This window comes from Amphimedon queenslandica, unplaced genomic scaffold (assembly GCF_000090795.2).
Source record: "Amphimedon queenslandica unplaced genomic scaffold, v1.1 AMPQUscaffold_13053, whole genome shotgun sequence".
Classification (NCBI taxonomy): Eukaryota; Metazoa; Porifera; class Demospongiae; order Haplosclerida; family Niphatidae; genus Amphimedon; species Amphimedon queenslandica.
Genome location: NW_003546711.1, coordinates 1 through 17033, shown reverse-complemented (window position 1 = coordinate 17033; position 17033 = coordinate 1). Strand labels below are relative to the sequence as shown.

Genomic DNA, 17033 nt, shown 5'->3' with positions numbered 1-17033 from the left:
TGGCTATAATTGCATTTAACAGGACTTTAAAACATGAATATTGTGCAATAATGGATTTCAAGTTTATAATATAAGACAATTATGACTAAACTATGTCATTAATGATAACTACAAGTTGCAATTTACCTTTAGGAATATCTTGATCAATGCTAGTAAGGAAATCTATTGGCTGAGTTATGGTCTATTGTAACAATAATGATAAAAGTTAAGTAAAGATTTCATGCCTTGTTCACATCTTCTACTTCTGGCTCTTTAAAATGATAATAATACTTCAACTGTTTAGCTTCTGGCAGAGAAAGACCTAGTAATAATAATAATAACAACAACAACAACAATAATAATAATAATAATAATAGTAATAGTAAGTATAACAGCAAAACATTGAATTTTTAATCTCAAGCACCCTGAAAAGACTTGTTTGCCACAACTTCATTCAGTGGTGTCCTCATGTATGCTCCTCTTGGTACAACAGCCACCTCTTCATCAATACGTCTAATTACAGCTGCTAGACGCTCCTCCTCTTTCATTTCAACCTAACAATAATTATGATAATCAAGGTTTCCCACAAAGCATGCCAAGTAAACTTAAAAACAAAAGCCATGAAGTGACAAGCACTACAATAGTACAGTAAATGGCTTTAGGGCAATTTTAACAATTCATTAAAAAATTCAATTTCGATCAGAATCAGCTCAAACTTACTACACAACATAAGAAAATGTATATGTATCAGAAAAATTGAGAATTCCCTTCTAGTAATTCTTGCCGAAGTTTGGCCAAAGACTCTGTCAGGGAGTTTGGCTTAATTTTTGAGTATCTTTAAAAATTCGTAAACATCCTATTTTTATTGAAATTAGGCTCATGTCAAGATTTCCATACAGTACATGAACATGTATACATGTATGTATTTTTTTTTAAATGAAAAATTCTCTCCTAGCAATTTTTGATAAAATGTGACCATAATTGACAAAAGGTACCTTACGGCGGATAGGAAAATTGGTCTTTATAGCCTAAAAAATCCAACTTCCTAAGCTCCATTTATCATGAAATTACTTCAGAGGATGCAAAAAGTTACTATGTCACTTTTAGAAACAATAGTTGTCTAACAGAGCACTCACAGGTTGATATTTTTCATTATAATGATGAATTCAAAAATCCGCCATAAGGTACCTTTTGTCAATTATGGTCACAAATACCATGGGCAGTACGTGTATAGTATTTTGTCAAATTTTGAGCAACTTTAAATCCTCTGACAAGAGCCTTCATGAATACTGTCAAATCCTAGGGGAAATCCTGGTGATAATTATCACTCATGCCCAATGCTATTCATATTTCATTATTATGTAACAAAATATTATATCATTCCTTTATCTTGATGGGATCATTATATTCCAATCAGTACATGGTATTGCTGAAGTACACAGACCCATATCCTGCCCTTCTAGAGATACTGTCACACACAAACCATACAATAACCAAAAATATGCATGTACCACGAAGCACATCCATGTACTAAACTCATGCACACACACACACACACACCCTGTCCTCTTTGTTGACATAACATGGACATGTGTCAACTTACAATGGTTGACTTTTCAGGTGTTATCTCTCCCTTGCCGATCCTGTTGGTGACTTTATGCTCCAGTATGAATGATGGGTCTCCTGTGAAGCGTCCAGGAAGCAGTGAAGACTTGACACACATGGTTTCGTCAACATGAGGCAGTAATCTCCAGTCCACACAATCTTGACTGGCAGAGAGAGAGGGGGGAGGGAGGGAGAGACAAAGATAAGATTACATTCTAATTGTTTGTATAATCGATTCAAGTTCAACAATCTATCAATATAATGTAGCTATACATACCTATACAGTCCCTTCCTTCCTCTTATCTCGTCCTTCCCTATTCCTTGTATAATGTAATAGTCATTTTGAATCCCTTTTATGATGCCCCAGAACTTGACCCTGTGGAACTTGTAGCTCTGCTGAACTAAAGTGAGAGATGTGAGAAGAGAAGCCCGTTTCTCCACACTGAGAACAATCCCACTGGAGCTGGCATACTCCAGATTCAAGGAAAGAGACTCACTGTCCATTAGATTATGTTTGTCAAAGAGATTGTAACTATGGATACGACCACACCCACATTGGTAACCATGGATACTAGGCTACCACGCCCACCAGACCCTCCCACGTGCAGCTAGCGCCACCTTACTTTTATTCTTGTTCGAAGTGCTCCTTCTCTCTTGTTTAGACTTTCTCGCTCTCTGTTCGTCTGGTTTTTTATTCATCGTCCCACCATGCCAGAGTCTGCAGGTACAGCTAAGGCAGATATACCCGAGGACATAAAACACTTGAAAAACTTTCCACACTACGACGCGTCACTTCACGACAATCCTAAATTCAGACAAAACCTTTCATCCTGGGCAAACAAAACAGAAAAGGTAAGAGAAGAATTACTTTTAAAAACATGCATTTTATCTCTCTCTTTAGCTCTCTACTGTTCTCGATGCTCTAGCGAATGGTTTCTCTGATTTCTATTCCACGGGTCTACAGCAGTATAAAGCTGCATCTTCCATTGTTGGTAGTTTACAGAAAATGTCTCAGCTCCTTGAGAACTCGTCTCCTACCATCACAGATACACTGAATAAGGTACATTATATTGATACCACATGTATTATGTATACTTGTCATTTTATTGGTTATGCCGTGGCTTGGAAGAGCAGGAAGCAACTTGTAAAGTTATTATTAGTAAAATAATTTTGCCTAATAAATTTGTATCAAGACAGACAGCTCCAAAAAGCCCATTTTCAATCTGGCGTGTGTGCATTCATGACTCATTATTTTGTTCACATTCTTAGCAGTTATGATTTACTATACAGTGTTAGGGTGTAGTAGATGATATTACATGTCTATCAGCTGTTATAGAGATGCTGATGTTGTTTGAAAGGGTTTGTTGTCAAATAGGCCATTGCCCTTTAAGGCCCGGACTCATTTATCAATGGCCTACTATACATTATATGCACTAGTGTTGATTGCATTTAAATGATGCACACAAGTAATAATGATAAGTACATGTACACACAGAGTCACACTCGCAGACAACTGCACGCACTTATGTACATGTACACCTTGTACACTACCAACTGCTACTACACTCACTTCTGCCTATGTATGCACACACACACTCTCATGCATGCATGTACATGTACCGTACACACACTCTACTGCATGTACTTGTACATATTACATTATCTGATTCTTCCTTTATACTACATTGCAGTTTGTTGAGTCGATGAACAACATGTGGTATTACTATGAGACATTTCTGGAGCAAACTCAAACACTTACTGTTGATCCAATTAGGAAGATGGCCAAGCAGTTTAGCATACTTAAAGTTAGTGGATAACAGTCAGTGTATTATGTATACATGTATGATGTGAGGAAGAGGGGAGAGAGGGGAAGGGAGGGTGAGAGTGTGGTTATGTAAATGTGGTTAAGTTAGCAGATGTGTTTAGTTAAGTTTGGAGATACAGGTTGTATATTCTTTTTGTTGAACATAATTTTATTGTTGGCACATCATCATGAGTTGTGTGTCATTAAGCAAAGTTAATCTCATGTTATCATTAATTACTCATGCAAGCTTTGTTCCTCTTCCCTTAATTCAATACTTCCCTCATCATTTAGCCTTTTATGGTATCTCCCTCTCTCTTTCCCTTCAACCCTCCTCCTCTCATTTCATTACTATTACTATATCAATCATGTACTACATGTGTATATGTACAGTACATAGTCATTTTATTCCTTCATTCATTAATAGGGTATTTATGAAGAGCTCCAGCATTATAGGAAGGAGTTCATTATGGCTGCTGATCAAATGTGTGCATGCAGGCATGTATCAAAACTAAATGATGTAAGAAACAGTATCTTAGTGTTATTGTTTAGCTGCTAATATGATATAACCCTGTCTAGTCAACATGTAACTTGAACACGAAAACACCAGATGCCAGTAGATAGCATTGTATCACTGATCACTTTTTATAATTATTATCTATTATTTATCATTAATTATTATTATTGTTATAATGCCTCACTAAAATAAATTGGTAGGAATGTCTACAGTTGAATAACCTAAAATGACACATTACATGTGCACAAGCCTCTACATGCATCCATTTATTTTCATTATTATTAATTAGAGCCAGCAGTTCAATCAGTTAGCTGAGGCTTGTTATAATGCACAGAAGACCTATCAACTGGTTCTCTCAAAATATCTCACTTGTCTTAGGGAAGCACACACAAGTGACATGGTAAGGCTCTCTCTTCTCTTTCTCTCTCCCCCCCTCTCTCTCTCCCCCCCCTCTCTCTCTCTCCTCTTTACTATACAGTTATATCTCATTACAGTATCTCTTATTGATGTTTAAGTATACTGATTGTTTTTGTAAACAATATATAGAGGCTCTGCTTAGTAGATAATTATCCTGCAGTTGTGTATAGTTCATGTGCTATTGAGCTACTTTAAATTTTAATGAATCCTTTTGTCAATGTTGGCCATGTTATGATTATAATGTTAAAAATAATAGCAAGGTTGTTGGCAACCTTTCATGTGTTTTTGGCTTGCATTATGCTCTTGGTAGTAAATATATTTATAATCTTATTGAGTTTCCCTCTCTCACACCCTCTTTACTTTTTATTGTAATCCTTTTATGTATTTCTTTGTTCATCTTGTCCCTCTCTCTCCCTCCCCCTCTCTCCCACTCAGATGGATCTATTGAGGAAACTAATGGAGCATTTCTTGACTATTTATTCTTATCATAACTATTGTGCTGAGGTGTGTCCTATCTTTATAATCCATTCCACTATTTACTTGTGTTTTCCCTTGACAGCAAATGAAAGACATGGAGGTTTACTTAACTCATCTTCATTCACAGACAAAGGAATGGAAGCTGTTTTATTGCAGTGAGATGGAGTTATGGAATGAGCTACAGAGACAGATAAAGAGAGTGGTCATGTTTGAGCATCAGCACCACATGGACTTATTACCATCCATTGATACTAGCGGCACTAGGTGAGTATGTAATTTATTGATGATGGACACTGTTGTGGGGCTTGTCACTGTAAATGTGGGGGGTTAAATGTTTAGCTGCAAACATTGTAAGTACATGTACATTTATGATAAGTACTGCCAAGAGTATATAACATCATTATGTACTCTTGGTACTATGTGCATGATGTAATTTAATAATTGGCATATTGTACTAGTAATAGAATCCTTCATACATGTATGGATTGTATTGTAGGGAAATCCCAAAGCAACCCCACAGTCGTTACATTATTATGCTGTGGTTAATGAAATACCTCTAATTAAAACTACAAGATTCATTTATTTAATAATAATGTCACTTATAATAATAATAATAATAATAATAATAATAATAATAATAATGTTGCTGGTTTACAACCAAGTACTGTATTGTCATTGTCACTTACATATAGGTGAGGTTCTTTGCATGAATAGTTTTGAAAATTCACTTCATGTTTATGATAGAATAATGTGTTTGTTATTGTCCTTGTTAGACTTGGTATGCTCAAAGTGGCTTCTAAGAAGAAAGGATTGCACTCCAGCAGTACAGGGCTAGGATCATCACGTATGTCATTATAATAATAATAATAATAATAATAATAATAATAATAATAATAATAATAGCAATAATAATGATGATGATGATGATACTAATGAAGTTATTCCTTTGCAGTAAAGCTATGCTTATAATTATTTGCTGATTGAGAGATTTTTAATTTGACATATCCTCACAGCCATAAAAGTTAATGCATGTACATGTAGTACATGCATTAACATGCTTTAATGATAGTAATACTCACTAGTTTACTTGTGCATAAAATGAATCTATTAAAAAATTTCCTGACAATGTACATTTCTTGACTGTTTGTGGCTCTCCTTTTAATTTTAATGTACACTGTTCATTTAGTGATATTCACTGTATATTATTATCCCATTGTAGCCATGATACCATTCACTCGGACTTTCTCCGATCAGATCCCTCAGTCCAGTCTACCCTCTCCCTCCCTCACTTTGGATCATATGCCCAAGCACATCAGCTCTCCAGTTCAAGTGCACAAAACAATTAACGAAACAAGTCAAACGTCTCCCAACAAATCAAGCGCATCGAGGACCTTCAGCATACCCATCTTCCCAGAGACTGAGACGTCAGACAAGAGGCTCCCCTTTTTTGAGCGCTTGAAGACTCGCTCTAATTCGGATGCAAACCTCATCTCCCCCGGTCTAGAGGAGGAGTCTGAGGATGATGTTCTCGGGTCTTTAAGAAGGAGGAGTCAGTCCATTGACGATATATTGTCTGGAGATGAAAAGGAGGCGAGTCTTGAGACTGCGTCGAGGAAGATAGAGGCCGCTCTCGGGGAGAGGAAGGGGAAATCAAGTCACAGACCTTTACTCTCGCTGTGGACCAACATGAGGAAGGACAGCAAGGAAAGGAAGAAGCAGCGAAAGAGGACACCGAGTCAAGGTGATGATCCACCCGAGGAGGCTCGGAGCAGGTCTGGTAGCACTACACCTGTTGATTGTCAGAGCATGGACAACAGCCCCTACACTAACAGAAAGAAGAAGCAAAGTCTACAAAAGAAGCTAAAGAAGGCACGTAACTCTCTCTATCTGTTTCAGCAGAGCGAGAGGCAGGATGATAAGAGAGGAGAGGAGGAGGAGTTTGAAGGAAGAGGATCAGCAGAGGGTGGTCTATCAGTTGAAGGAAGTAGCATCAGCAGTGGAGACCAACCATTGGACTCAAATAGTGTCACGTAAGATATTAAACAAGAATGCATATAATAACTATAATTATATGATTATAATTATAATTAGTATTTATATTACTTTAGAAGGTTTTCTTATTTACTGTTATTGTTGGCTAGTTTGCGATTCCCTGTGATAAATGGAAAGGGAAATGGCTTCATACTAATTTGTTTCAAGAAATTGATTTTTTATTTAAAATTATTCTAATTCTAATTCTGAATGAAAATGTTACACTCATTTTAGAGTGTTAACTTCTACTCATGGGCTTATGGCTCATGTTGTCTAAAGCTTGTGGTCTTAGTACTGAGTGCCATTGAGTAATCATACCATATAATTATAATAACAATAAACATCTTATTATCTCTACACTACATGTACATGTACATGTACATGTAGTGTACATGCACGTGTAGTAGTGTACATTTACATGTACATGTAATAGTGTACGTGTACATGTTACTTGATACACATACCTGGTATCAAATTGCACTTACTGTGGTATGTGAGTGAGTAAAATAATAACACTCAAACAATTAATTGTTTATAATTGTACCAGTACACGGTAAGCCTATAGAGTAGGTGTGCATGTAAGAATTTAACCATAACATGCTATAATTGTAATGTACATGTACAATGACCACACCTTTCATTATTGATTATAATGATCTAATATTATTAGTCTATTGTCACTATATTTGACCATAAATGTACATGATTTGTTCACTGGTTGTTTAATGATAGTAATGTGTGCCCTCCGTCGCCTGCTACTGGCTCTGTTAATGCTGTGCCTGTTTCTCCTCCTCATCCAAGGGAAGGTGAAGTGAAAGAGCTTATACAGCCAACCCCATCATCTTGGATAAGATCAGGCTATCTTATGCTGAGAATGAAACTGCCTAACAATACCTATGCTTGGACATATATTGTGAGTGTAATTCATTATTTGCGCAAACTTATCCTTTATGAAACTTTGTTGTGTTTACTTTAGTGAGTATTTGTTATTAAATTCTGTTCCTATCCCATTCAATGTTATCTGGCTTCCCTCTGTCTCAACTACCACTCCTCTCCCTCTTTCTCTTTCTCTTTCCCCCTCTCTCTCTCTATCTTCTCTCTCCCTCCCTCTCTCTCTCCCTCTCTCCCTCCCCCCTCTCTGTCCCTATCTCTCTCTCCCTCTCTCTAGTATTGTGTAGTTCATAGAGAGTTAGGTCAGCTGATGGTTCAAGAGCAAAGTCTCCCTGAGCCGCGTCCACTTGAAGACCTGATGCTATGTACATGTAAAGCTGGCACTCCTGACTTCATTGACAGGAACTATTGCTTTAGAGTTATATCCCCATCCTCTGAGCATCTCTTTCAAGCTCTAGGAGAAGAAGACATGAAGTTGTGGATGTCTGCTGTACAGGTACAACTGATTGCGTTTTTTTAGTAACACTTACAGGATGTTTTTTTCATGTATTTTAGGAAGGTATTGAAGAAGTCATAAAGCATGGAGACACAGTGAGTTTGTTTTTATATTGAAAGTAAAGTTTGTTATCGTTTTGTTACTTTGCATTGTGATGAGCAAAATATCAAACCTTTCATAGCAATCAAAAATTGAAAAAACAATTTGTGATACACAAAACTAAAGGTCATAGTCAGCATAGTCATAGTTTAATTTATGTCACTAGCAGAGCACATGCATATCAATGCCTAGCAATAACAAATAGGCAAGTTGGGAGGATTCAGAATTTAAGTCGAATTATGTATTAATTAAAGCACTGTTGAGAGTAGGTTACGGAAATTATTGCACGAGGGGCGGTCGAGAGGAAAATGTAGCACGAGGCGAAGCCGAGTGCTACATTTTCGTCGAGACCGTCCCAAGTGCAATAATTTCTGTAATCTACGAATCAACAGTGCTTTGATTGGTTTGTAGTGGTGCGTGGGCGGATCAAATGAAATTTCAAAAGTCGCACAGGTGGCGCCCGCAAGACAATCAGATCTCATTTATCACTATTATTATTGTTACAAGTATAATGTATGTAGCTGAGGCTGTGATTTGCCTCTATCAAAGCTTGTGGTTAACAGAAAAGCCCATACATATTATACTGTGCAGTACTACATATTCCACACAGTGCTACATTTTCCTACCATGCGGTGGTTATTGGAAGTTGTAGCACTGGCGGCGCCTTTGATCCGCCCATGCACCATACTACAAATTTACATGTAGTATAATTTTGGTGGTTTTTTCCATTGATACTGTTACTTACACATGGACATGTACATGTATGTGACATCTGTATGGTTTGATAGGGTACAAGACCGGCAATAGGAAAACGGGAAGATGAAGGAGAATTAGTGCCAAATGCCATCAAAACAATTCTGAAAGTACCCGGCAATAAACAGTGTGCTGATTGCAGCAGTACTGGTAAGTATAATAATTATTATTAGCAAATCAAGCACTTACTACTACATGTACATCAGTGGGGTATCAGAAATGTTTGATAAAGTAGAATTCTCTCCTAGCGATCATTTTTAATGAAATACCCTGTCGATACTCCCAGGTTTTCCCATAAGCATAAAGCATGCTACATGTACATGTATATGTACATTGCAAGTGAGCTAAAAGTTAAGCATGGCTCAGTATGGAGCAACTTTAAAATAAATTTTTTTTAATTCAGTTTTGATAAGAATCAGCTCAAACTTTCTAGGCAACATGAGTACATTTATGTAAAAAGCTAAAAATGGAGAAATCTTTCCTTTTAAATTTTTATGAAATTTAGCTTGAGACCATGTACGTTTACAGAATCATTGGCAAGATTTTGGTGCAGTTTTAAGAATTTGAAAATATCTAGTTTTGATCAAAATTTGCTTGACAAATACCTTGTGTGTTAGTATTAGTACATGTATATGTACATGTAAATTTTTGAACAAATTAAAAAATTTACTGACACTGCCAAAATTTTGTGGAAAACCCTGCTATACCCTGTCTATAGTCCTTGGCAAAATTTTGATTGAAGCAACATTAAAATTGTTAATTATAAGATTAATTTTGAGCCAATTAAGCTCAAAAAGAGCATGCATGTACACATGTAAGGAATGAGGAATTGATTTTTAGAACCATTTTTGATATGACATAGCAATAAATATTTTTAGTCTTTTTAAATGTTGTATGTTTCTTCTTTCTTTACAGATGTGCAATGGGCCAGTATTAATCTTGGTATAGTACTCTGCATAGAATGTTCTGGTGTTCACAGAGGATTAGGAGTCCATGTATCTAAAGTACGCTCGTTAACTTTAGACAAATGGAACAAGTCAACAGTTGAAGTGAGTCAGTGTTTAATGTAATCTTAACATTGTCATTTTAAAAATAATTGAGCTCTACCCTTTCCAATTATTGAGTCATTTTTGCCCACTAATCTTTAGTTCACTGACCTAACATTTTACAAAAAAAATACTGTCTCTCTCTCTCTCTCTCTAATTTTGTAGTTCATGAAGTCTCAAGGAAATACCAAGTCGAATGTGTACTATGAAGCAAGGCTTGGTAAGGGCGTTCAGTATTCTGATATTCATAAACCTTCAGCTAATGCTGGAAAGTAAGATTTAAAATATCAGTTGATGCATCACATTTACTGTTCTTCTAGGACTGAAAGGATTCAATTCATACAACTGAAATACGTGACATTAGCATTCACACCTGAACTAACAGATCATTAGGTGCATCTGATGATTTTATTGTTTTTCATTTTATTATTATTATTATTAATATTATTAAATATTATTATTATTACAATTAATTATCATTGTTGTTGATTACTCTCTATCAATATCCACTTATAACAAAAATTTTATGTATTGATAAGAAAGTTTTTAATCTACATACATATTGTCTTGTTAACTGTAGTACTGTATCATGTAAGTATATTTATACTAGTTTTACAACAGCTTTAAAAACTTTAAAAAATTATATCAAATCTACTATTTATTAGTAAACTTGAAAACTATAGTATTTATTTTCAATATTTTCAACCACAACAAAGTGCACTGTTGCATAAATATTCATTATTTCATTAATTGGTCATGGACTATTTTTGGCATTTGGTTGTGTTTGTTGAAGCTACTAACCATGTATAACTGATTGTGATCACATGACTGCATGAGTAAGGGTTCCATTTATGTCTATATACTTGCACCTCTTTGCCATTCAAGTCAGTTGTACTATACGTGTCAAAATGATGATAATACTCCTTTTGATGTGTCTGATAGAGGTGAGTCCATTAGAATTAGTAGCACTTTTAATGATTGTGTATTTGACTTTTTGTAGCCACTTAAGGCATCAGTTTTCACTCTTAAACTGGAATTCCATAACTATGATAATCCTAATGGATGGAACAGTGTCAAGGTGTGCTGTGACAGAGGCCCATTGAGTGGGACTTGCTACAGTCCTTGTGAAACAAAGTTTAGTATTTGCTTAAGAAACGGCAATACTAGCCAAATTGATAAAAGTTGTCCTTCATCAAGTGATATCATGACTTCTGGAATAGTTCCTGGAGACTCTTTGACATTTGGAGCATCCATTGGCAGTTTACTTAATCCACTTACTTTCTACTTAGACAGTCTTCACTTTGTAAGTCTAACTGCAATTCAGTGTAATGATTATTATTTATGGTTGTTTATTTTAGAGTGGTGTTCAAGTTTATATCAAAATTGAAGATGATGATCTTGGAATCTATGATGACGACTTAAACCAAGACATTACTGATCTCATTGATGAATTGTTTGTTCAGATACCTTCGAATGGCAGGAATGCTGCATATAGAATGATGTATGGTATTCATGGTGTTGCTTCAATCAATGCCAGCTATCAATTGGCTTGTACTGATGACAACTATTATGGCAATGATTGCTCCGTGTACTGTAAACCTCAGAATGATGAGAGTGCTGGTCATTACTCCTGCAATCAAACAACTGGAGAAAAGATTTGTTTATCGGGTTATGTTGACCCAAGCAGTAATTGCACTTGTACTGTTAACAATCCAAACTGCTTCAATACTGCTACCACTACCATTTCAAAGCTTGCTAGCAGTATCAGCATTACTACCATTGTGCCTACTTATTCTATGCTTGCAAGCACCACTCAAATATCTCCAGTAGCTACTGTTGGTAAGTATGCACAATCTACCATAATAAGCAATAAATAATTATCACATAATTTTTAGATGAGCCGACTCATTCAAGTATGTTGTTAACTGCTAGTGCTACTACTGAGCAAATATCAATGACTCAAACTCCAACTGTAAAGAGTGATGGTAAGGAATGGAATGCTGTTACCAGCACTATGTATGGTACCTCTTTAATAGGACTGGGAAGTGTGATCATTGCAGCAGTCATAACTGCTTTTGTGCTAATTGGTGTTATAACCATTTTTGTATCTGTTATTATACTTTTGTTATGGAAGAGAAAACAGAAACCATTGCCAGGTAAGCTATAGAGTGTCATAATTAGTACTTTTATGTCATATGTAATCAACAGACATAGACAAAACTGGCACGATCTATGATTCTACTGCCAAAGAATCCAGTATTAGTGGTAACAACAACTTGGAAAACCCTATGTACATTGACCAACCACTTGATATCAGCTCATCCCACCAGCACACATATGAGTTTATGGATGGTCCTACCATTCCAGGCAATCCTGTGAGCATTGGTCGCATTAATGAGCCAGATCCAATGGATTATCAATTATTATATGAGACACCAGTGGATGGCGCTTTCAACAAAGAAACAGTTCTAATAAAAAGTTTGCCGGATCCACAAGCCCTTGATTATGAAGAGCCCAGAGACAGTACATTGAATGCTGGCACCGTTTCATGTCCTCTCTATGAAACACCAGTTAACCCAAACAATGAGTACAACGCACCTTGGAAAAAACTGTTTTAATTGCCTAGCATGCAGCAGAGTATGGCCTCTTAAGCTTTTTTATAAATTTTGTGTTGTGTTAGTTTTGTAATTTTTGCTTTTTAGTTACATTTCCTTTTTAAAATAATATCTATACAGTAAAATAAACAGATCTAATTAGGATCTATTATAGCAAATTTATCAGCCACGGGGAGGGGCTTGAACTGCAGCCACTCCAGCCAGGGTCTGCCACTGTCATGTATACTCTGGATGCTGTAGCTTTCTTTTTGCTGGGTTTACTTCTTCACCAAGTAATAGAAGACGGTCTGGTCCTTTTACTTAACTATAACCTATAGGTGAATGGAGACTATGAGCTCCTGTTACGTTTTCGCCGATATTCTAACCCCACTGATAGAGATAACAACGATAATTGCTGTGATAATATACTAATATGTGTCTCACATTGTGATACACTTTTCAGATCACTTTGCCTTAGGAATAGAGACTCGAACTCTGAACCTCAATGCATTCCCGGGACTGTGTATGATCCTGGCACTGTTGGTGACTACAATGGACCTGACAACAGTATTACATTTGGTGAGTCTGTTGGGAGCATTAGCAATCCAATAATTTATGAAAGACCTGGAAGTATCCCAGAGGTAAAGTAGACTAAAATATTGAGTAATTTTTAAATAGCAATTTTATTATTATAGTCAGGGTTTCAATTGTACATGGAGGTTTTTGATTATGATAGTCGTAATGATAATGACTATATTGATAGCATCGTACTAAACATACCAGCTCAACCTACCACAGAAAGGCAATCAACTGTTGTTGGCGAAGATGGAAAAATATCATTGGAATTAAGTTATAGTCTGTCGTGCAGTCAAAACTATTACGGATCGGACTGTTCCCAGCAGTGCATACCACGTAATGACAATACCAATGGACACTATACTTGTAACACCACAACCGGAGGAATAATATGCAGAGAAGGATGGCAAAATATTACTACAAATTGTACAGATGGTTAGATTTGTAATTAAATTATAAATATGTTATAATATTTGTACAGTTGCTTGTCATTTAGTATGCCAGTCACCTGGCGGAAATTGTAGTTCTGATGGTACTTGTGAATGTAACAGTAATTGGTTTGGAGATCAATGCCAGAATCCTAATTGTACTGAAGGATGTCATCCTGAAGGAGGATTCTGTAACATGCCGAATGAATGTCTTTGTCACAGCAACTGGAATGGAACATTGTGTGATGAGTTGTTGTGCAATGTTAATTGTAGCTCAAGAGGAGGAGAATGCTTAGAACCAGAGTCTTGTTCCTGTCTACCAGGTTATACTGGAAATGAATGTGAAATTGGTAGATTAATATCAGAATAATGTTAAGGAATATTTTATAATTAACATTTTAGATCTTCTTCCTTGTGAAAATCAGATGCCTTGTCTTAATGGAGGGAATTGCACTCAAAATGACACTACTGGAGAATATTCTTGTTCCTGTTCAGTTGGTTATACAGGATTTACTTGTGACACTGATATTGATGAGTGTGCTACCAAACCTTGTCAAAATAATGGAACTTGTATTGTGAGTGAGATATAGCTATAACATGTGTAGCCATATACTGTGCTTATTAGAATGAAGAGGCAGGGAGCTATAGCTGTATATGCCCTACTGGCTGGACGGGAGAGCTATGCATGAAAGCTATTGATTACTGTGAATCAAACCCATGCACTAATAATGGAACATGCACTAGTGCAAGAGCTGGTCACTACTGTGATTGTACCAGTCAGTATAAAGTAAGGGATACTTATTTATAATATAAAGTATTACCTAACGTACCCTTAGGGACTTAACTGTGAGCTGTTTGTCAATGCTTGTATACTTTATCCCTGCCTAAACAATGGTACCTGTGTGGATTTAGTGACAAATTATACCTGTCTTTGTCCTGAGGGATTCACTGGCAATAATTGTGAAAAGTACATGATACAATACATGTGTAAGTCATTATTATAGTAAACACATCCTTGTATAGGAGAGTTATTGAATCATCTGTATCATCTGCACCATCAACTGATACCACACAAGGTATGTTACATTATAATCATGCTGTGATTCACAAATTTTACCATTTGTAGTTACTGCTATAATAGGCTCTGTAATTGGTGCAATAATGCTGATTATTATTGTTATTATTTCGTTATTCATTGTAATATTATTGAAAAAAAGAAGACAGGGTTTGAAAAATAGTGAGTGCTTAATGATCAATACTGAGATTAATTTCTGTATAATCATTGATTAGGAAGCAAATCATCCGTCGTTAATTATAACTTAGTAAAAGGTAGCAATGATCAGTTGTCTTTAGACCACAATAATAACTATGATATTACTGATCATAAAATATCAAAACTGAATTCAGTTGAAGACTCAACAGATTATGCTAGACTTCGACTGCCAGAAGCTGAGTATCAAGAAGTTAATGAGATACAATCAGCTGCTGATGACAATGATAAAGAAGATGGAGAACCAATGTATAATAATCCTGCGTATTATGGTACTAGGAAAACAACTGATGAATGTGAGGCTGAGTATCAAGAGATTAAGGAAATACCATCAGCTGATTGCAGCCAGGATGAGCCGGTTTATAAAACTGTTATCAATCCTGTATATGGCGATGTTTTAGAAGAAGAGCAACCATCTAGTGACAAGTATGTTCCCAATCCTTTATATGGAGGAGTAAAAGAACAAGGACAATAAACAATTGTTATGTCTACTTAAGATTTTTTTTAGCGTGGTCTAGTCTAACTTTTTACAATCATTACTTGGCCAGTCAGCCTCTCTCCTGTGTCAAGTAGTTTAAATACATCAATATTTTTTTAAAATTATTGTTCATAATACTTTTTTCTGTTTGTACATGCATCTGTTTATATTGTTATAACTATCTACTATATACATTACGCCAGTATCTGCAAGCAGGTTGAAGCTTGTGTATGTTAACCACAAGATGGTGATAACAGTATTTGCTTTTTTAATGGCTCATGGTGGGAGCAAAAACATGGGAACAGCTCCTCAAAAAGACATAAAAATGAATTTATCTGCCTTTATCATTCATTCATGCATCTCTTATGTAGTATGTGTCATTTTGTGTCAATTATATCAGAGAGAAAAAAGACTACCAGTTTTAAAGTTACTTGCTTTTATTATAGCTAATATTATTTATTAATAATAATTTACTGATATAAGAAAAGAATACTTGATTTGGTCTATGCTTACCAGTGTTGTATTAGTTAATTATAACTAACTCTGTTTCAGTAGATAAAATTTCAATACTAGTTCGCTAAACTATAATTCTCAGAATAACTAGAATCATGGCTGAATTGACTCTTTTGTAACTATAAGTAAAAGAAAGTGATATCATAAATCATCATACCTAAAATGGATAGTTTGAAATGCTACTATACCAAGCTACAAACAACTTCTAAAAATGAAAATAAAATCAATTTCTGTCATTACTACGATTTTGACCCATTTATCTGGACTATAGGAACTTGGGAAGAACTATAAATAAAACAAAGTAACATGTACACATACATGTATGTGTAAAATGTGTGTCACCATGCAGACTCTCTTTCTCCCTTTTTCAATTCCATAGGTTGCTATTAAGATCATTGATAAGAACCAGCTCAATCCTGGGTAGCTTACAGAAGGTACTGTACATGTAAAACATTTTTATGAACACAAAGCATGGTGTAGGTTGATGCTGTCATGCTCTCACCTGGGCTTGCAACTTTTTGTATCAAAGCTGATTCACTGACTGCCCTGGATATGTCATGGAAGGTTCAGCACAGTATTAACTGCTTAACTGTTGAGGGACAGAGGAATTTATGCCTCAAAAATGCTGGTAAACAGGAATCTTCCTGTTTACCAGCAAATTTTTAAAATATAATGCAATGTTTCCTGTTTAACTTTTGCCAAATTATTTATTGGTGTAGCAACATAGATATTACATACATTCATTTACTCTAAAGGCCCTGTACACTTGCTAGCAACATTTTTGGTTACTTAGATCTTGTAAGCAACATGCTGCCTAGGCCTTAATTGTGTAGATGTTTGAGCTAATTTTAATCAATATTAGATTTTTTAAATGAATTTTTGTAGTTGCTCAAAAATCTGGCTGAAGACCTTGTACTGTAGTACAAGGTCTTTGGCCAAATTTTGTCAAAAATGATAAGAAGAAAATTTGCCATTTTTATGACAGTTTTTCATGCATATGCATGTACTTACGATGTGTAGAAAGTTTGAATAGATTCCGATCAAAGTTGAATTTTTTTATAA

General features: G+C 35.6%; 3 protein-coding genes across 3 annotated transcripts; 2 read left to right on the top strand and 1 right to left on the bottom strand.

The window, feature by feature from the left end:
* Positions 1–70: 70 nt before the first annotated feature.
* LOC100637976 (radial spoke head protein 9 homolog) lies at positions 71–2146 on the bottom strand. The gene is made up of 5 exons (XM_003389515.3): positions 1862–2146; positions 1583–1748; positions 404–533; positions 225–301; positions 71–181 (listed from the first exon to the last, which is right to left on the bottom strand). The coding sequence occupies exons 1-5, from the start codon at positions 2086–2088 to the stop codon at positions 86–88; spliced, it is 696 nt and encodes a 231-aa protein (XP_003389563.1). The 5' UTR covers positions 2089–2146; the 3' UTR covers positions 71–85.
* A 52-nt stretch (positions 2147–2198) lies between these two features.
* LOC100637851 (arf-GAP with GTPase, ANK repeat and PH domain-containing protein 1-like) lies at positions 2199–10672 on the top strand. The gene is made up of 16 exons (XM_003389514.3): positions 2199–2436; positions 2486–2644; positions 3276–3389; positions 3813–3905; positions 4192–4302; positions 4755–4823; positions 4879–5060; positions 5570–5640; positions 6016–6826; positions 7560–7740; positions 7996–8214; positions 8274–8309; positions 9102–9216; positions 9982–10115; positions 10278–10384; positions 10433–10672. The coding sequence occupies exons 1-16, from the start codon at positions 2293–2295 to the stop codon at positions 10503–10505; spliced, it is 2619 nt and encodes an 872-aa protein (XP_003389562.1). The 5' UTR covers positions 2199–2292; the 3' UTR covers positions 10506–10672.
* Positions 10673–11020: 348 nt separating this feature from the next.
* Delta4 (uncharacterized LOC100637728) lies at positions 11021–12730 on the top strand. Its single transcript, NM_001305247.1, is given in 6 exon segments — positions 11021–11056; positions 11113–11415; positions 11471–11951; positions 12008–12097; positions 12149–12268; positions 12321–12730. Coding segments are annotated over 6 exon segments (1440 nt in total).
* Positions 12731–17033: the final 4303 nt, after the last annotated feature.

Excerpts from the sequence above, each read along its gene's own strand:
- LOC100637976 (XM_003389515.3), bottom strand. The coding sequence starts at position 2,088 with ATGGACAGTGAGTCTCTTTCCTTGAATCTGGAGTATGCCAGCTCCAGT. Across the intron at positions 1,749-1,861 it reads GGAAGGAAGGGACTGTATAG|TCAAGATTGTGTGGACTGGA; the intron begins GTATGTATAGCT and ends TCTCTCTGCCAG. Across the intron at positions 534-1,582 it reads CACCTGAAAAGTCAACCATT|GTTGAAATGAAAGAGGAGGA; the intron begins GTAAGTTGACAC and ends AATTATTGTTAG.
- LOC100637851 (XM_003389514.3), top strand. The coding sequence starts at position 2,293 with ATGCCAGAGTCTGCAGGTACAGCTAAGGCAGATATACCCGAGGACATA. Across the intron at positions 3,390-3,812 it reads AGCAGTTTAGCATACTTAAA|GGTATTTATGAAGAGCTCCA; the intron begins GTTAGTGGATAA and ends ATTCATTAATAG. Across the intron at positions 6,827-7,559 it reads TTGGACTCAAATAGTGTCAC|TAATGTGTGCCCTCCGTCGC; the intron begins GTAAGATATTAA and ends GTTTAATGATAG.